At 32.3% G+C, this 21,287-nt stretch overlaps 2 protein-coding genes across 2 annotated transcripts; one reads left to right on the plus strand and one right to left on the minus strand.

Annotated features, from left to right (window-relative positions):
- The first annotated feature begins 5,025 nt into the window (after positions 1–5,025).
- Positions 5,026–11,827, plus strand: LOC122605673 (elongator complex protein 2). Its single transcript, XM_043778629.1, has 10 exons — positions 5,026–5,247; positions 5,377–5,464; positions 5,548–5,633; positions 6,045–6,195; positions 6,283–6,443; positions 6,861–7,526; positions 8,970–9,282; positions 9,521–9,738; positions 10,337–10,514; positions 11,077–11,827. Exons 1-10 carry the CDS (start codon positions 5,116–5,118, stop codon positions 11,559–11,561), a joined length of 2,478 nt encoding a protein of 825 aa, XP_043634564.1. The 5' UTR covers positions 5,026–5,115; the 3' UTR covers positions 11,562–11,827.
- Positions 11,828–15,081: 3,254 nt separating this feature from the next.
- Positions 15,082–17,685, minus strand: LOC122584988. Its single transcript, XM_043757083.1, has 2 exons — positions 16,754–17,685; positions 15,082–15,865 (listed from the first exon to the last, which is right to left on the minus strand). The coding sequence occupies exons 1-2, from the start codon at positions 17,575–17,577 to the stop codon at positions 15,280–15,282; spliced, it is 1,410 nt and encodes a 469-aa protein (XP_043613018.1). The 5' UTR covers positions 17,578–17,685; the 3' UTR covers positions 15,082–15,279.
- Between the last annotated feature and the right edge of the window lie 3,602 nt (positions 17,686–21,287).

Consider the following 21,287-nt stretch of genomic DNA (forward strand, 5'->3'; position numbering starts at 1 on the left):
ATGTACATGTAAATAAGATGGGTCAAAAGGGTTCTTGCTATGCGTTTAGGCCTTAATAACATGTATGTAATATATATTCACAGTTGCAATGTGGAAATCACGTGTGTAATTCATTTGAAAAATGAAATATCAGATTTTAAAGACTCTCTAGCACACACCTATTCACTTAATGCACAGTGAAACTGCATAAATTTTCCAAATTTAAGCTTAGTCCATACAAATATCCATCCTACATGTGGATTAGGGCCGGTGGGAGTGGAGTTTGGCTCTAATTCGAACTTTGTTTTAAAAAGGTTATGTTTGTTTGTTCAACAATGGAGAAAATTCGAACCAATCACAAATATTATTTACAAAATTCCACTCGATGTTATCGCCTAAATCCACCCTTTTTAGCCCTTAGTACCACAGGTAAGATCGATATTTTGTGATCTAAGATTGATGTTGGAGAATCAATGGAAAGTGTGTGGTGGAAAGTCTATGAATCCTAACATTTCAATTTGCAAATGAACAACATACGCGAGTTCTACATCGCTATTGTGAGTATTTATACTCACTTCTTGAAAATAAAAATGTTACACTTAACCCGTCTAAAAATACAATTCGATCTAATCTTACTTTTTACTAATGTTATATATCCGGCATGAAACTGGATCCATTTTTGAATGTGCGGGTGAAGTTTAAAGTGTGGTATTTGTAAGAGAAAGAAGTTGACCGTTGAAAGAAACGCTGGTTATAGGTAGTGAGAAAGTTGATTTGTGTGGGTAAAAGAAAGGGAATGTAAGGGAATCACTATTCACACCATTTTTTTCCATTATAGACACCAATTTTTTATATTATCCACACTAAAATAACTAAAGTTAACATAATAATGTACTAATCATAATGTCTTTTCCTTTTTAGACTACCTTTTACATTTAACTTTTGTTATCAATAATATAATAATAATGACATAGTAATTATGATTTCTTGTTACTTTTTTCTTTAAATATATTATTGTATTTGATTATTTTTATTTACAATATCATACATTTTACTTTTTATTTCAATTGAAAGACTAAAAATATAATAAAGTCCGACACACTCACCTTATATAAGTATACATAATAGTAGAAGATATAAATAATAATAGATAAGAAAATATTTTACATCATTTTCTTAATTAATATTAATCGAATTCTCACACCTACTGAATTACGTCTAGCAAATTTAATCTGGTTGTACACATTTTGTCTATGCAAAAAATGACTTTCCCATGCCCGATCAACTGCGTGACTAGACCATTGTGGATGCATAGGAGGTATCAAAAAATCTCCTTTTAACATCAGTCTCACGAAATGATTACCATTTAAGCGTGCAATTACGCAAATATTATGTGGTTGTAAACTTGGTGGGCTAGTAAAAAGCGGTAAGCACGTTGTATCTCCTTCTTTGCTCAAAAAAATAATCACCACATTATACCTTGAAGCAATGAGTAACCCAGTGTCTGGCATAATCATCCAATATGGTGGATCTGCAAATCCTCCTTCAAAGTAATTTAGCATTGATGTGACCAATTTATACCTATCGCCCACATCGTTATTGGCCATTTTATTAAGTATTTTTAGTTGATTTTATGTGCATTTGGCGCGTTTATGGTGTTTGTTAGTGTTTTCAGGCGCTAAACAGGTTACGTGATCATTTGACACATTTTCGGATGATTTCTAAGGCTAAGAAGTTGATTTGTGATTTCGAGAGTTGTTCAAGGTTGAGAAGATAGAAAGTTGGAGTAAAGTCACAAGTAAAAAAGGTGTTTTTGATCATCAGGTCTTGACTGCGCCGCAGTGGGGAAAGCATGAGCCCACTGCGCTGCAGTAACCTAAAGAATAAATCAAGCCGAGGTTCCTTACTGCGCCGCAGTGAGGGAATGCACATCCCATTGCGCCGCAGTGGGTGCACGGAAGCTGAAGCCCTTGGACGATTTTTGCATCAGATTTTGAGAAGTATAAATAGAAAACAAGCCTAATTCCCAACTTATCAAAACTCTTTCTAAGAGCTGTTTTATAAGGGATTTTTCAAGGATCAAGAGCAAGATATTCTTCAATCGATTCATTGAAGATTCACGAGCACCCATCTAGATCGTATCTACTTTTATTTTCTTGCAATTTCAATTTCTCAAACGATTGGTACATCATGTTTTTCTTTCATTTTAATCATTATTATGAATTGATCATGAGTGGCTAAACGTTTAATCATCCACCTTGATGAAACTAGACGAATGATGTGATTGTTATATTTTTTAATTCAAAGAGTTGATTTTAATTATCATTGTGTCGAGATCTTGATGATTTAATTCCTTTATATATATATATATATATATATATTATTTTGATATTGGTGGCATGTGTGTTCTTCGTTAGTGGTACTAGTTGAATGCATGTGTGATTTACTTCTTATCACATAAATTTACTAAAGTTTTCGCCCTTACTTTTGCTACATCACTTTCGCTTTTTTAATTTTTCGCACGAAAGTTTTGTTTTATTTAAATTTTTATACTTTTATTTTTCTAATTTTTGCCACGAAAGTTTCATTATCTTACTTTTCACCATATAACTTTTATTTCTTTAATTTTCATCAAAATTTTCCATTCCTGCCACGAAACTTTTAAACTTATAAACTTTTTCCATTCTTTAATAAACCTATCAATGACATAATGCTTTTTGATTAAACGGTTAAATATTCAACTTACTTTCACTAGAATAATAGGTGTTTCAACTGGATAGTTGAATCCCCACGAAGCCGAGCCTAATTTTACTAGTAAATACAATAAGAGCCTTTTTTTCCTTCAAATTTTAAGTATTTTATTATATTTAATATTAACAAATAAAAATTTAAACTTCACAAATATAGAAATATAATAAATGTATAAGATGACATTGATTTGCAAAAGTATCGAAAGTATAAAATTATAAAAGTTTTTTGTGACTTAATAAATAAATAAGATGATTTATATTTGTCTTACAATAAATATAGTAAATACTTTTTTAGTTAATCAAAGTAAAAAAGAGAAATCTAATCATTCACATTTACACAGGTTACAAGACAACCCATTACTTTTTTAGTAATTCATTTACACTTATTAATGTTAATTTTAATCAGATTGTTTTATTGAAAAAATAAATAAAAGAAAAATTATTTGGTAGCTATAATAGTTATAGAAATTGTTTAAATATAAAAAACTTAATGCACATGCAATTATAAAAGCATATCATTCAAGTTTATCAAATACATAAAACACAAATAGAAAAGTTCAAAATAAAAAAACGATACCGATAATAAGTTCAAAATGTAAATAATTAACACTTGTAGACTTGTTATTTTATGTTTTGTTTAGCTAAATACGACCCTAAAGCTGCAATTAACGTATTTAAAAAAATATACCTTTTATATCAAACACATATTCTTAAGTTTTAAGTTTTAAGTTTAATTACTATTTTATATAATTTAACCACAAACTCAATTTAGCAAAGAGTTTGAGACTTTTTTTTATAGTAAGTTTAAGTTTAATACGTCTAAATTTAGTAAATTGCAATTGTACTTTAAGTTCTATTTATATGATATCCATATGATTTGCACCACTACAAAGTCGGCGGAAACTAACGAACCATAGGTTGGTTAGTTTTTGTGACATCATAACTAATAGTCTTAAAAATAAGTTTGAGAATAAAAGGATTTTAGATATGTCAACTAAGCTATTTTTAAGCTCAATTTTAGTATTAGACTTCAGTTTTATATATGGAAGAGACCATAAATACATCATTGTTAACGGGAGGAAAAACTTTAAAAATAAAACTACCATTTATGTCGAAGTATGTACCTTTTCATCAAAGAATATGATTTTGTTAATTGTTTTCAATATCATAATATATTTGTTCAAAGACCATTTAGTATAGGAAAAAATAAATATGCTGCTAGAAGCAGGTAACATTCTATTTTACAATCCTCCCCCACCCTCATCCTTCCTCAAAATCTGGGTAGCAGTATGCAGTTAGATGCATACTTGTTAACCCTTTTATTATATTATATACCACGAGTATGGTACCCGCGCAATGCAGCGACGAGTTGGCGATGATGGTGGTGGCGACATCTATTGGTGTAGGTAAATGTATTTGATTTAAAGAGGATAGTAGAGATATTTTATAATATAATGGAAAAATGGTGTAATTTAATATTAAGGGTTGATGGTGATTTAATTCATTAAGGGTATTTTGGTCAATTCGCTTGTCCTATTTTTGTAAACTTTCATCGTGGGGTTATAATTTTTATATAGTAATATAGAAGTACAGAAGTATAAATATAAACTAAATTTGCGTAAATAGTGAAGCAGGTTAGTTGACAGGTGGCTCAACAACCAACCCTTTTTTTTTGTCTTTCTTTTCTTTCAATTTTAGTATTTAAGTTAGCGTGTCGTGTAGATGTTATTTAACTTAACTTTTTGGGTTTTTATTTTTCATTTTATTTAGGTAGTAATATATACTCTTTTACACTTAAACTACTAAATCCCTTTAAGATTTTTTTATTTTTACCATTAAAATTTTATGTTTAAGGATTTATGTGATACAACTTTAGTCTATTTTAATTTTCACAAACAAAATTTTTAGTTTTTTATTTTTATCTTTTAAGAACATTGTAAGTTTATATTTCGTCATCAAAGTTTTATGTTGTAAGATTAGCGTTGTATTGTTTAACGATGTGTTTTTTTGTTAAATGGTAATGTGACATGTTTGATTTAATTAGCCGCATTCAAGTCTATATTCGGTTGTTATCTCCGGCCGGGTATAACACTAGTTAAATTTAAATACATAATGATAGAGACCGGTTTTTCCAATCTCGCCCGACCGGTTATTTCGGCTGAACCTTAAAAGTTAAAACCACCCACAAACTACAGTTCAATGTTCGGTCCAGTTATCTTACTATGCATGGGCCTATATAATATCAGAGGCCCAAAATCCTAAATCTCATATTTCAACCCGACCCGTGTTCACCTGTAAAACCCCAGCCCTCCAAACAATTCCCAGCATCGCCGTCAACCCCGTCACAAGCGACTCACCGCATCTTCTTCACACGCACACACACAGCATGGTTAATATAGAAGTAGAGCGCGTGTTTATCGGAGGCGGTTGCAACAGAATAGTGAACAATGTTTCTTGGGGCGCCTGCGGTCTTGTTTCTTTTGGCTCCCAAAACGCCGTTTCCATTTTTAACCCTCAGGTATATATATATATTTTATATACTTATGCACTAAAATGTTACTGTTTCTTAAAGAAAAATCCCTGAATTTTATTTATATTTCTGATACAAATATTATACTCTTTGTTATAAATTTATGTATTTTAACAGACTGCAAAGATATTGACTACACTGCCAGGTCATAAGGCTTCAGTTAACTGTACACATTGGCTTCCAAACAGCAAGTTTGCATATAAAGGTACAATCTTTTTTTTCTTTTTTTTTTTGGTAACATAGTTTGATGGGTCATTTTTTTTGTACTGAAATATTATAATTTTGTAGCAAGTGATTGGGAAAAGCATTATTTATTATCTGGTGATGCTCAAGGAGTTATTGTTTTATGGGAGTTTACTCTAGCTGAAAATAAGGTAACTTTCTTGATATATAATAGTACCAAATGTCTGGTTTTCATCGGTGTACGTATTTGGTCATCTAACGTGTTTTTGGTAATCAGGATGCCCGGATGGGACACATTATGGTGTTTAAGTTATTAGTTTAGATTATTGTTAAACGTATGTTACTTAGCATTTAATGACCTAGGATGTGCATAAAAAGTATGATTGGAATGGTTCAGAATTATGCCATGATCCCGATATTTTATTTTAATACAGAATTTATGCGATTAGGAGTTGTGATCGTATTGTCTATGGTCTTATGAATGTTGATTCGGTGTATTTAAACAATCTATTGAGATCATGAACATGTATTTTTATACTCTTTTCGGTAATAGTTGGTTGATTGAATATGAAGAAATTTGTGTTTATGAACTTTGTATACAGTGGAGATATGTATCACAACTGGAGGTATCACACAAGAAAGGTGTTACGTGCATTACTGCAGTTGTGTTATCTCGAAATGAAGCAATATTTGCATCTACGTCTTCGGACTGTGTTGTTAATCTGTGGAAACTAGCCCTATCTGATGGTGCAGGTTAGTGACGGTATAATTAGTCTTAATAGTTGAGATCATATTCGGCATTACTTAAGTTAATACTGTGTTTTTAAATAATAATTGCAGGCGATTGTACTATTATAAATTTGCATTCCCTTTCTACTGGTTTGAAACCAATGGTTACACTTTCTCTAGCGGAATTGCCAGGAAGTACCACACACCTTATTTTGGCTATGGGGGGACTCGATAACAAGATTCATTTGTATTGCGGTGAGAGGACAGGACAGGTAGTACTCATGTGAAGCCCATGTTTTTGCGTTTAACTCTATAGGTCACTAAATACATAATGTGGGTTTGCTAATTAGTTGAATTGAGTAATTTCTGTGCTGGCAAAAATTTTAAGACTTCATTTTGTTCTATATTCTAATTAATGAACAAGATAAAATTGCAAAAGATATATAGTTTTAAGAATGATTTAGTTATATAAGTAATGATTTTGGAGGTTTTAAGCATCAAAAGTACTTTGAGAAACTTTTGGCCATTTTTTCTTTTAAGTTCTTCTTACCTGTTTGACTATTTAGAGATTAAACGTATCCGAAGTCGAGCTGCTCTTAGATAAATGGGTCATAGTTGGTAGTTGCTACTTGCTACCTCTACTTCATATATTTGTTGGCTTAAGTTTTGCTTGTTTTTTGTGCTCATAGTTTGTTCGTGCTTGTGAGCTAAAAGGGCATACAGATTGGATTAGAAGTTTGGATTTTTCATTACCCTTATCACTAACTGGAGAGCCACATAATCTTCTTCTTGTTAGTTCTTCTCAAGATAAAGGCATACGTATATGGAAAATGGTACTGTGTGATTCTGCTGGTAATTTTGATAAAACAAAAGCAGTAAACAGCCTGGCCTATTACATAAAAGGTCCTGTTTTTGTAGCGGGCTCTTTCTCTTATCAAGTATCATTAGAATCGCTTGTCATAGGTCATGAGGATTGGGTATATTCAGTCGAGTGGCAGCCACCTTCATTAAAAGAAAATAAAACATGCTATCAACCCCAAAGCATCTTATCTGCATCTATGGACAAGACTATGATGATATGGCAACCCGAGAGAACAACAGGTATCTGGGTCAATGTAGTGACTGTTGGGGAGTTGAGTCATTCTGCTTTAGGGTTCTATGGTGGGCATTGGAGCCCGGATGGTGATTCTATATTAGCCCATGGTTACGGTGGATCATTCCATCTTTGGAAGAATTTTGGTTCTGAGATTGGTAATTGGAAACCCCAAAAAGTTCCATCTGGGCATTTTGCAGCAGTGACAGATATAGCATGGGGTCGGTGTGGTGAATATCTGATGTCAGTCAGCGATGATCAGGTATTATTTTTGTCTAGTTAAAAACCCACAAATGGAAATGTTAGAGTTGCCTAACACCAGGCTTACGTCTGGTTCTACAGTAGTTTCTAAAGCTTGGTCCTCACTTGGGAAAGGGGATTGAGTTTGGGTTGGCATTCGAACCATTCCTATGTCTTTTATGTTATTTTATAAGTATTTAGCTATCTACTAGATTTTAGACCCGTGTCCAACACTGGACACGGGGTTACGATATTATCAATATTAAATCTTCATACATTTATTTAATAAAAGTTTATAATTTTGAAGATATACGGTTCTAGGTGGTATACTTTGCAAGTTGTAATACAATAATCACAGGTTCATCACTGTCATTATTAACTGAGATATATTGATGAAATTGTTTGCTGTAGTCATTCCACAAGACACATGCTACAATAATTTCCCTATTATAGAATTATTTGAAACCAGTTGTACTTCTAATGTGATATTATTATAAAAGATAATTAAGAATTAAAATATAAATATGTTTGTGATCCTGTACTTGACATTCAAGTATATGTATTTGATCATGATGCACGAATAGGTTTATTTTCAATCACCTGTCCTATGATAATTAGATGCCAATTAGGATTGTTTTCATATTCTTTGATAACAATTAGGACTCTATTTGAGTAACAATTGTAACTTTAAATAATTAAATATATATATATTGTCGTTCTTAAAAAACAAAAAAAATTCTCAATTTGATGGTTACAAATAAATATATATATATAAAAAAGGTTTTTAAGTTGATGGTTAAAAATATATATAAATTAAGTATTCAGGGCTAAAAAGTTTAAATTATTGATGGAAAACAAAAAAGTGTAAATTAATGAGACTTTTTCTACAAATTAAAATAAATAGTAATATAATAATACATTTGGATAATGATTATTAGGATTTTTAATTTATAGTTAATCTAAATGATGACATAAGCGAAAATCAATTTGATAAAATCGAGCGATTTGATTGGTTAATAAGTCATTAGTTCAACTGTCTTATAGTATATATTAAGATTATTAATACTTATTTTTTGAAATTACAAGTATAAATTTGTTTATTATTAACAAGGTTCTTCAAAGTCTAAGTTCTTATTTCTTAACTATCAAATATTATGAAGAATAACCATAATTTTTCTCTTTAAAAGTTTAACAAGTTTTATGTTTTACACTCTTGTAAATAGTTAACAAGATTAGGTAGTATAATATAGAACAAAACAGTTTTATGTATCAGTCTTTTTTATCAAATGATCAAATGTTAGGAGTAAAGACTGATTGCAGCTCTCAGGACTGTGACAGGGCCTAAAGGTGCCAGACCTTCTGTACCTAGGCCCATTTGTGCATGTCCAGTAAGATATTGCAAAACAGTTTTCGTTTGTGAAAATGTGTGAAAAAGGAGCTGATTGTCTATTATTCTTATATGCAGACGACTAGAATATTTGCTTTGTGGCTAAACGAGGCTAAGTTAAGAGGAGATGACACTTGGCATGAAATTGCTCGCCCTCAAGTTCATGGTCACGATATTAATTGCTTAGCAATTATTCAAGGAAAAGGGAACCACAGATTTGTAAGCGGAGCTGATGAGAAAGTTGCTAGAGTTTTTGAAGCCCCTTTATCATTCTTGAAAACGCTAAATCACGCAACTTCTAATCTACATGATGACCTGCAAGTTGATGTCCAGGTATTGGGTGCCAATATGTCAGCTCTCGGTCTGTCTCAGAAGCCTATTTATGTTCAAGGTATGCTCACAATCTCATACATTCTTGTTATCAAGATACCCCCTTACATGAGATTTAGCACTTCATTCTTAACCATTTCATATCAAAATTCTGTATCTGTACGGGAGGTGCCCATTTGCTATCTCTAATCTTCACTATTGATTAAAGCTTAATCTCTTAAAAGATGAAAATTGAGTACGAGCGTTTAGAAATCACCACGTTTTTTTTGGTCAAAACGACTTAGCTTTTTATTCTGCAGCTTCAAGCGAAACATCAGAGAGAAGTGGTAACGAAGGTTTTGATACACTCGAGACTATCCCAGATGCAGTTCCTTCAGTTTTGACTGAACCTCCTATTGAGGAACAGTTAGCATGGCATACATTATGGCCTGAGTCCCACAAACTATATGGTCATGGAAATGAACTCTTTTCACTATGTTGTGATCACCAAGGGAAACTTGTTGCCTCATCTTGTAAGGTATTGCTGTTAAGGGTTTGTTTGGATCCGACTCTGAGTCTGGAACTGGGTATTATATTACTGTTTAAAATGAAAATAATCAGCTTTTAATTAGTTTAAAATCAGTTTTTACTGTGAGGATAATTATGTTCTGCATTTGATATCTGATTATATGGGTGGGGGAGTAATTGGTTTTGGATAATCAGTTTAGTTCTTGCTTGAGAATATTCAATATCATTGGTAAACTCAAATTACATATATCGATTTATAACCTAATAGATTCCCCCAAATCGTCTCTTCTTTTGTCACAAGTTGGTGGTTTTGGTCATATAGGTGTGTAAGTTTGTCCGAACTTGTCAAACACACAAAAGCTCAATATCTAAATGTTACATTTAAAACCCTTAAACCTCTTCCAATAATCATTTCTTGCAACACATTTTATTACATCTGTTTTTCTGTTTTCAACTATTCAAAATTGTGTGGTTATTAAAATGAGCATCTAGACACCTCTTAACGACATTAATTGTATCTAACTACAACATCTGCGTGTGTCTTTGTAGAATAGAAAATTTTACCATTGGCCATTGGGTCATTCTGATCCCTCTATTCCTTTTCACAGGCCCAATCAATGTCAGTGGCGGAAATATGGCTTTGGGAGGTTGGTACATGGAAGGCAGTTGGCCGATTGCAATCTCATAGCTTAACAGTTACCCGAATGGAATTCTCTCACGATGACAAATATCTTTTGGCCGTCTCAAGGGATCGCCATTTGTCACTCTTTTTTATAGATCAAACAGGTACCTAAAAGGCCTCTCAACCCTTTTATAAATTAACAGATAGCTGCATTTGAAACATCAGTTTAGGGTGTATGAAACACGTAACTTGCATAATAGGGTAATGAACTTCTTTCGGATTCTTTTGTAGGGAACAAACTTTGTACTCAATTATAGGTAAGCAAGTTCAGTTATAGGTAAACTTGTTGTAGAGATTTAATTATTAGTAAAGACTAACTTTTAGGTAAATTGAGGCAATGAGCTTCTGATTGGTCAATTACAATAAAAATTACACATGAGTTTTAGGACAATTCTCTTTTCTTAATATTAAGATATCACAATAATGACATGACAAGACCTATCTGTTACATCCCCTGAGAACAATTGACTATCAGGTTATCATCCTAAATAATTTTTTCTCAAGAGTTTAATTCTTTTTTTGGTACAACTATGCAATCAAACTTAGTTTCCCAAATAGAATTCTGGCCAGGGTTTGTTTACCCTTTGTATGCAATTTGCTCTTGTGAAAAAAAGATCATAAGATAACAAGAACATTGGTTTGACTTGTGTTCCCTATATGGCTCAGATCAAACCAGTTACCAGCTTTTAACAAGGCAAGAGGCACACAAACGAATAGTATGGGCATGCTCTTGGAACCCCTTTGGTCACCAGTTTGCCACTGGTTCAAGAGACAAGATCGTAAAGATCTGGGAGGTGCAGAAAGAATCTTGTGTGCAACTTATGACTCTGCCTGCTTTCAAAAGCAGCGTCACCGCCCTATCATGGACAGGCCTTCACGAACATAATAACAACGGGGTTCTTGCAGTTGGAATGGAAAATGGGCTTATAGAGCTATGGAGTCTCTCTTTTGCAAATAGTGAACAGGATTCTAGTATTTCACCACCAAAAGCCTCTCTAATCATCCAATTCGATCCGTTTATGTGCCATGTTTCATCAGTGAACCGTTTAGCATGGAGAATCTCCACAAAGGATGATGGTTCCGAAAGTATGCAGCTTGCTTCATGTGGAGCTGATCATTGTGTTAGAATATTCAAAGTAAGTTTTGTCTAAGCTGGTATTGCGGAGTTCATGAAGGGCTTCATATTGATATTTTATACTATCAACAGTCCAAAAAGTGTCGAGACTTCTTGGTGCCCTAGGATCTCACCCATTAACTTTTATTATCTTGTGACATGGAGAAACATAAAGTTTTGTAAAAATGTACCAGTTCTATTAGTTTTGCTTGCCAGTTTTGTGTTTTTCTTTTTAGAAAATTATATATGTAAAGAACATGGCACATGCTTTGACATGTGATAGTTAAGGAAAACTGTTTTCTACTTCTGGTTTCATGTATGTCGATTCATTTTCTTTATAAATTGCAACCTATAGACCATGCAAGTATGGCTAAACCACCACCAAGGTAGCCTGATCGCTAGAATTCTTGTCAAATAAACTTGTCTAAGTAAACATCTTGGGAGGGATAAGGATTAGGGAAAAAGCTCTGAAATGGTCTTGAGGGTACTTAGTTAGAGACTCGGGTAACCTGAAAAGATGATTTTTTATGTGTTTACATCCAAGTGTTACTAGTTGAAAAGAAGTTGGTGTTGTGTTTGTGTATTGATAATAGTACTAGTACTTGTAAATTTGAGAAATCGTTGGCTTGACAGCAAAAATGCACTTATTGAATCATGAATTGCAGGATACTTGTGGGGTTAATCCATTATTATCCCAGCACAGCAACTTTGTGTTGTAGTATTTGGTGCATTAATTTATGCAAACTCTCTATATATGTTGGAAATCTATATATTATCTTTCAAGTACAATAATATATGTGTATGATTAAAGGGTACTGAAGTTAAGATTCTAGGTCCCGTTTTGATAACATTTCTTTTATATCTAGCGTTCTTTGTTTATATATGTTTTTGTAACATGAAAAGTTGGTTAACAATATTGTGGTTTCTCTTTCAGTTAAAAGAATTCATTAGACATGTCACATGATAACATCTATATTTGTCTAGGAAATTATACAATGAATGAATGAAGATACATCTTAATTTAAACATATTAATACATTTCCTAGGCTCAGGTTATTCTCAACTGTAACTAGTCTTGCTCTTGTAGAATATTGGTTTCTAGTTTTCACAAGGGTGCTTCATGCTTGTGGAATACCAAAAAATTGAATCTCTTTTCATTTATGGTCTTTCAGATAGGGCTTTGAATTTCAAATTTGATGTTTGGGTTCCAATATTTGGCTTCATGGATTTTCCTCTTCGTGGTAACCCCGATGGTATCCTTTGGGGCTGGTACAAGTGTAGCGTGGGTTCAAGGTTCGCTTACTGCTTGTTTGGATGTTACAATTGATTCTTGAGCCATTTAACAATTTCCTAATTGCTACGTACAAATTAGAGTTTAATGTTTTATCTCGAAATTTACGTTAGATACTTTAGCTATCTATCACAGATATTTCAATATTCTAAATTTGCTCTAGCCTTTAGGCACGTTAAGATAATGGCAGTGCTTAATTTGTGACTTTATCAACTTTTACATTTACAATTAAATATATATACCGATATGTAAAACGACTAAAACACATCATTCTTGCACAAGTGAAAAACGTATCCAAAAAATACAAGAAACTTTTAACATGGAAGATTTTTGCGTTTGTAATAGATCTTATGGAATGATAACATTGTGGAAATGTGAAAATGGGATATGACCCGATTGAGACCCTTATTTTAATAAACTATTCTTGACGTTTTGTAATTGATGTTTTTGTATTTGTATGGTCATTATGGGCGATACATTATCCAATTGGCCACTTTTGTGGACTGTGAACTCACCAAACATACATTCAAATGTCATATTATGGGCATAGAGTGTGTACGTAGACTTATATAAAAGCTAAGTCTTTCATAATCTTAGGCATTGCATTTGGATAGGAGTTAAAGTTTTTCTATAAATAATAATTAAGCTAAAAGACTTGAATCAAGAATAATGCATATACATGCTGATTTAAGGGAATCTGGTCATGAAAGGTACGGCAAGGAGGGTCTCATGAAAATAAATGGAACAATAAGTCATGTTAATTAGACATATCAAATAGGCATGAAGCCACATGAATCGATATGGGTCGTAATCGATCTTGAAAGATATACTAAGAAAAGCTAAGACGTAACAGTTAGATGATAGGATATTGGGTGTTGTTAATCTTGGTTAAATGGTAAATTTTCTTCAACTGGGCATTTTTGTTTCTTTTACCCATTAAGTATTGTCATGAAAAAATTATGATTGAATAAGGTCTGTAATTAAGTGATTTTGTTCGTTTTATATGTTTGATGAAGAGTCCGTTAAAGACAACATAAAAAATAGGACCCGTATGGTTTTTCTAACCAACGAGCAAAATATGGGCAAAATGGCGATTAATTCATAGATGAACTATAATATACTGACATATAATTTCACTTTATTTTTGTCTTTTTTTAAACTGAAATATAAACTTCGGACTATGATTTTGTATTGAAATTGACAAACATAGATTAGCTCATTTCTTACGATTATCACTTCCCTAAACAGTTATTAATTACAAGATGAAAGCTGGAAAAGATAAATAACAGGTGAATAAGTACACACTAAACGCCAATGACATCCATCACAACTACTGGTATTGGGGATATTGCAGATAAGCATAAAATCTCAGATACCAGGGGCGTTGTTCTTAAACTCAAATAAGCACAAAATATGCACCTCCTAACTTATGTAGTATTTTATTATGACAATATTACTGGTTATCACGTTAATCCAATTACACTAAAAAAGATCCAACAACTCGTCTGAGGCTTGGGGCCAGTGATAGGAGACCTGGGAATACTCTGGTTCGATCCTTTTAGCGTTAGTTTGTCATCGTGACTACAGACCGGCTGGTTAGTGGATTTTTCTCATAACTGGAATAACCCGGGGGGGTATATAATGGTTGACGGTGGCCTTTTGTTATCGGGTCATATCGTATGGAGTATCTGGGCATTTAAATGAAAAGGATATATTGGCGTTAAGTGTATGGACAAGTAGACTTGAGGAGTGAATGTATTCTGAAACTGATGGGGCATTGTATTCTTAGTGAAATCGCCAAAAGATGCACATCAGTTTGGACAATTTGACCCTTAGGCTAGTGAATACAAATCATACAATGACTTTCTTCTAGCGCGAGTGCGCGACAAGATTTTGATATCCCTTATTATATATAAGATGAATATTCAGGTATTGGCCCAATAATCCCCATTCGAATATTGAGTAAAAAATTATTTGATTTGCCTATGAAGTTTTGAAAATCTTTGGCATCACCACAATATATATACAGTGTAATATTACTAGAAAATCGCTTCAAGATATATTATGGTTAGGTTTAGCACAAATTTTATGATCTCGGAAATGTTATGCAGACTGGATATCATTTGCAAGAAAACTGGTTAGATTGAAACTAAACATTGAAAATGATAAACATTTTCTTGTGAATTATTGATTTTATGATATAATTATCTGCTAGCTACCAAAAAGATATATAGATACAAGGAACCAGATTCACAAACACCAAAGATGGTTTCAACTAGCAGAATAATTGTACACAAATCAAACAAGAAAAAGGTACTAACTTTTTCAAGTTACCTCTACAACCCATTACATATACATACCATATATCTATACAAACCAATATTAGAAACAAAATAAACACCATATTATACAATTATACAATGAGAAGGAAATAAACAAGATCCATCAAGTACATCGTCGAAAATCACCTGTCTTGCGTGTATTGAGGCTGAGACGCGTGATTAATCTCAGAGTACCCGACATATTGAGGCTGGTATTGATGACGACCAGAAAGAACCCGGACAAGTTTAGGACTACCTGAATTCGTTGCTACGTAAGCGCTTGATGGAAATGCAGCTTTCGTGGCAGCTTGATTATTCGGAGTGGTGGGAGCAGGAGATTGTTGCAATGGAAAATTATACGCTTGGGTTGGCTGTCTAGTGGGAACATAATACACGAAATTTTGCTGATTCGTTGGCAGTCGGGGAGAATATTGTTGGTAGTAAGATGGTGGCGCAACGGCCCCAGAAGGGTGGTGGTGGTTGATGTATTGAGGTGGTTGAATATATTGCACTTGTTGCTGGTTGTGTATATGAGGATTATGTTGTCTGTCAATTTGGGCACTTGGCATTGACAATAAACAAGGATAATTTTGTTGTGGAGAATTTTGTTTTTGTTGAATAATTTGAATTCTAGTATTTTGATTAGGGGTAATTGGATCAACTTGATTGTTATATTTACTAGAAGGTTGGACTTGTAGTCGGGATAATTGATTGCTTATGGTAGAATCACTGCAGTTTTTACCAATAACAAACTCGGTTAAAATCAAAATCCTACATCATTCAACCATATGCATTTCACAAAAAGATAGGAGTATTATTGAGTCGAGTCAAGATAGTGTCAAACTTGAGCTCAATTCGATTGACCTTAAAACTCAAAGCTCAAAACTTGACTCCAAAATGGACTAGGCCTTTAATCATTTTCAGATTTGAACTAGATTAAATAATTATCGATGGTTTCGAGCTCATATAATCTATGCTAATATATTTAAAATTCGTAGTAATATTCATTTAAAGTTGATATTCACTTTCCAGCTAACTCAATACTCTTTAGAGCTAGAAAACCATATTAAACATTAAAGTGATTGATGATTGTAAAATGATAAAAGCTTGACAGACATACAATAAAAGGGATGTTCATTACACGATTATAAAATATATACATATATAAAGGTACAAACTTCATAATCCTCATAGATTATTTTAAGGGTCTTTCTAGTAGCGAAAATTTTTATGATCGTCATTAGCGTACATATTTTAGTTATATTTTAACATAAAATTTAAAAGTGTACATTTTATGCATGTTAATAACAACCCTTACAGTTGTCATTAGAAAGATCCATTTCAAAATAGTTTCATATCAAAAACACACTTCTGAATATATTAATAAAAATACAACTGCATTATGCACGGTAATGCCAACCCTAACGGATGTTAGCAAAACCGATATGTAATTAGCATTTTCCTTTTTCATTTCACAGATATCTTTTTGTATCTTCCAGAATTTACGCTCAACGCGTTTTAAAATTTTCAAAAGATAGTAAAGCAATTTTTCTTGAAAAATAAAACAAATCAAAAAAAGTTATATACGAAAAACGCAAAACAGAGTAGTAAGTATACCTCAAAAGTAAATCCGTGGAAGCCAAATCAAAACCCGTAACTTGTTTTTGCTCAACTTTCTGCTCCGATCGTTCCTGATAAAACAGAAACGGGTCGGACTGTTCAGGGTCCGCCGTCACAGGGGAACCCATAACCACATCACTAGCTTTTACTCTAATCGGCCGCAAGTTAACAATAGACGGGTTGGACGAACCCGACCCAAACGACGATGTCGTATCCATCATGGGTGAACCGGGTACCGAATTCACGTCCTGACCCGACCCATTCCCAGTAACACTTTTACAATTTACTATTTTCTCATCATTATCATCCAAATTTAGCAAACAATTAACCAAAGAAGAAGAAGTATCAGAAAACAAAGCTGACGTGTCAGCACCATTCAATGCATTAACAAACCAATCATCAGATTTACTCAAACTTTCAAAACCCGACCCACCAACCGGGTCCGGATTATTCGGAAATATAAACAAACGGATCCTTGAAGAAGAACATGAATTATTGATTTTTGATAATGACAACAATCTTTCAGACTCTTGAAACATATTTTCTAAATCATCATCATTAGTTAAGGATATTAATGAATCAAGGTCTTCTAAAGGAAGTTGATATTTAAGTGAAAACGACGTCGTTGGTGGGTTTAAGGTTTTTGAAAGAATGTGTTTAAGGTTATGGAGTGTGGTGGTGTGACGGTCGACTGATACTATACGTGTTTCGCCACCTATGTAGCATAATGTTTTGTCATGTGGTCTTGGGACTATGTGGCCGCCGTTGCTGCACATTAGCCGGAGTTTGAGTGACGGCGGCGGTGTCGGTGGTGAGGTCATAGTGGTTGATCGATCGTTAATGTGTGTGTGAATTATGGCGTAAATATTGGTGTTTTAGTTTTATACGAGTATATATATATATGATGTGTGTGAATAGATGGATGTGTGTTGGTTTGCTTTTTGTGTATAATAAAAAAGATGTTATGATAGTGAGTCATTGCCACGACTAGTTACTAGTTTTGGTTACTAAATTTTCATTTTTTTGGGAACATAAGTAGAAAAAGGGTTCATGAATTACAGAAAAAAAAAATTTAATTAATAAATCAATGAGATAATTTTTTTGTTTAGGAAGACATAAGGCTTTGCTTTTAAAAATGGTAGATGATCCCTACACCATATTTTATCTCTAAGTTTAAATCTAAGTTGTTTAATTGTTAATTTGAGGTGTTACTTTATAGTTATTGAGTTGATCTAATAAATTTGTTATTCAGACAAGAGACAATGACGGATTTTATTATACGAGTTATATGTCCGTACAATGTGACAGCGATGATAGTAACAGCGCAGGGTGGTGGCGGCGACAGCGACTGGTGGTGGCGGTGATAGGTAGTGAATGTAAAAGTAAATTGATGTTAAAAAACGTAGTGTAGTTATTTTCAGGATTGAAGAATTTAAGTTGTAAATTATTTCATTAAAAGTATTATAGGTACATTAAGTGGAGCTGTTTAAATTAAGAGTAAATTACACGAATGGTACCTAAAGTATACTCCAAATTACTCTTTTGATACAAACTTTTGAATTTTCACTCGGACCATACCTAAACTAACACTTTTCTACACTGATCATACCCAAAATTCCACTTTTCCACTCGTACCATACCAATCACTAATGACCGTCTATTTGGCCATTAAGTCAAGCCACGTACCGTGCACGCGAGGCATCAAACACGTAACTTTATGTATATTTCAGGTATCATCCGTGTAATTTATTCTAAAACTAATTATCAAAAATTTTAAAGATTTATTTATATTTATTTATTAAGTTGGGTAGATATGATATTTCTTATGGAAAAATTATATATTATTTTTATATTTTTGTATTATTTTTGAATAAGTTTTCATTAAAAAGATACAAATAAGTTGTAAAAATAAAAAAAAATAAAGAAATAAATGAAAACATCATCATTATTCTTACCCTTATTTTATCAATATAATAAATAATAATAAAAATAATACGGAGTAACAAATTAATAATAAAAAACTTTAGATGCATGATGATGATATAATAATAATAATAATAATAATAATAATAATAATAATAATAATAATAATAATAGTGTAGAGGTTTTTGACCTTGGGGAAATCCATCAGGATTCGAATCTCACTTCCTACATTTGTAGGAGTGGATTATTATTTATTAGGGGGGATTTTTGAGAGTCTTGTGTTTCATCTTAGGCATGCGTGGTTCGAAAACCGTATACTGCCTAATTAGATGTCACTGTGGTGTTTCAAATACTAACTACTAACTCGTTGTTTAAAAAACTAAAAATAAAAAAAGTAATGTAGAGGTTTTTTCGAGAGTATTAAGGTTCATTCCAAACATGAGTATAATTTATGAATACACGTATGATAGAATGTCGTTCTAAGGGCGCGGGATGGTGGTGGCGAACTGGTGACGGGTGGCGGCGATGATTGTGTCGAAAATGGGGGCAGTGACGGGTGATGAGGGTGGAAATGATGGTGAATATTAAAGTAACTGATGTTGAGGATGGTAGTATAGTAAATTTAAAGGTTGAGAGATTTATGTTGTAAAAAAAGGTATTATGAATTTATGAGTATATTAGGTAAAATTGTTTAAATTAATAAATAATGAAAAGAGGTATTTTTGGTACTTCAAAATTGTAATTTGAGGGAAAAAAAAAAGAAAAAGAAAGAGGTTGATGTTTTACACGATCTAGTCATTCGTGAGAGGTCTAAAGCCTAAACTTATAACATTAATCTTATGTATACCTGCTCAAACTACAACCCTTTCTCTCTTATTACCAACTCATTCAAATATTAAGCGTAGATTAATTTATGAGAAAATCCAACATAAAATGTCCTTTTTGGCTCTCAAAAGATCAAAGGACCTTTTTTGCCTCAACTTAACGTGAGTTTTCTTTCAACAGATGACGTCTCTTCTTTATAATTATTTCTAACATATAGTAACATTATTAGTTTTAGGCTTTGTACGTACTCTATTTTATATTCTATTTGTTAATTGGGTTTTAATTAGTACAAGCTAAACCGCGTATTTTTTTTCGATTATTTAGTAGGCGTTTATTTACAATTTTAATGTTTTGTTAAGCTCCAAATTAATCTTATAAGAATTAATCAAGTAAATTATTACGTACAATATTAGTTCTAAGTTTATTAGCAATAATTAATCATTCTGAAATCTGAATGACAAACATATATATCCTAGTCCTCAAATACCCGTGTGAGACTGTGAGGGATTGAACTATTACGACAAGAGACAACATGACTCTATCAAGTGGATTAACTCTAGAGCTTCTTGCTATATATTGTTAGGTCGCGTTTGTTTCACAGAGTTTGATGGAATCTGATGGAATTGGAATTTAATATTATTCCTTAGTGCGTTTGGTTGTTCAAAGAAAGAGGAATCTCATTCCGTAAGAATGTAAACATTCTATCATTTGATGGAATCTCCATTTCTTGGGGATAGAGGAAGAAATTTCATTCCTTCCGTTACTTGAATTCAAAAAAATCAAAAATATTCCGTCAAATTCCATTCCTTCATATTTTAATTCCTTCAAAAGATTTCATTCCTTCCCAAAACGTTCTGTGAACCAAACGCGCCCTTATAGTACACTACATTCCTTAATTATCGCTTAATTCTGTATGAAAAGGTAATTAAAAGTTGGAAATGATTCACTACAAAAAAAAATTAAATTTCACACTTGATTATAAAAAATGTGAAAAAATTTATGAATTTAATCATATATAAAAATAAAAAAATTTATTAGAAGTGTGAATAAATTTTAAAAGTTATAATTTTTTTCACACCTATAAATGTGTAAACAAAATGTTAACACTTAAAAGTGTGAAGAAATGTCAAGTATTTTTACACTTAAAAGTGTGAAAGTTAATTTGTAACATATGATTTTTTCACACTCTCCATGTATGAAGAAAATATGTGTTACAAATTAACTTTCACATTATTGAGTGTGTACAATTGATATCATTTTACACACTTGAAAGTGTGAAGTTTTCTTTTCCACATGTATAAGTGTGTAGATATTGTGATTTTTTAAATTTATTCATACTTTTAAATGTAAAATTATTTCCACAAACTTTTAAATATGGTTAAATTAACAAAAATGTTCACACTTTTTAAAAGTATGAAAAAACAAGTGTGAAAAAATGACATATTTGTTGTAGTGATTAAATTAATAATGTTCGAATTCTCGAAGTTTAAGTACGTGTTTGGCTGTTTGCTTTACAATTCTCAGATATTTATCTGTTTGCAATTGGTGAGGTCAGGTTATATATTTAAAGTTATTGGTATTGATATTTATTCTAGTATGATGATATATAATTGATGATATATATGGTTAATTGGTTCGTTGCTTAGGTATGCTTGGTTGTAAAAGGGTAGTTGTTTGATCATCATATGTGGGTTAGTTTGTTATGCGTGAATAATTAGGTATATGATTCGGTAGTTTGTTATTTATCATTTTATTTTTAGTTTTGTTAATGAAGTCTTATGGG

Source organism: Erigeron canadensis, chromosome 1, assembly GCF_010389155.1.
Source record: "Erigeron canadensis isolate Cc75 chromosome 1, C_canadensis_v1, whole genome shotgun sequence".
Classification (NCBI taxonomy): Eukaryota; Viridiplantae; Streptophyta; class Magnoliopsida; order Asterales; family Asteraceae; genus Erigeron; species Erigeron canadensis.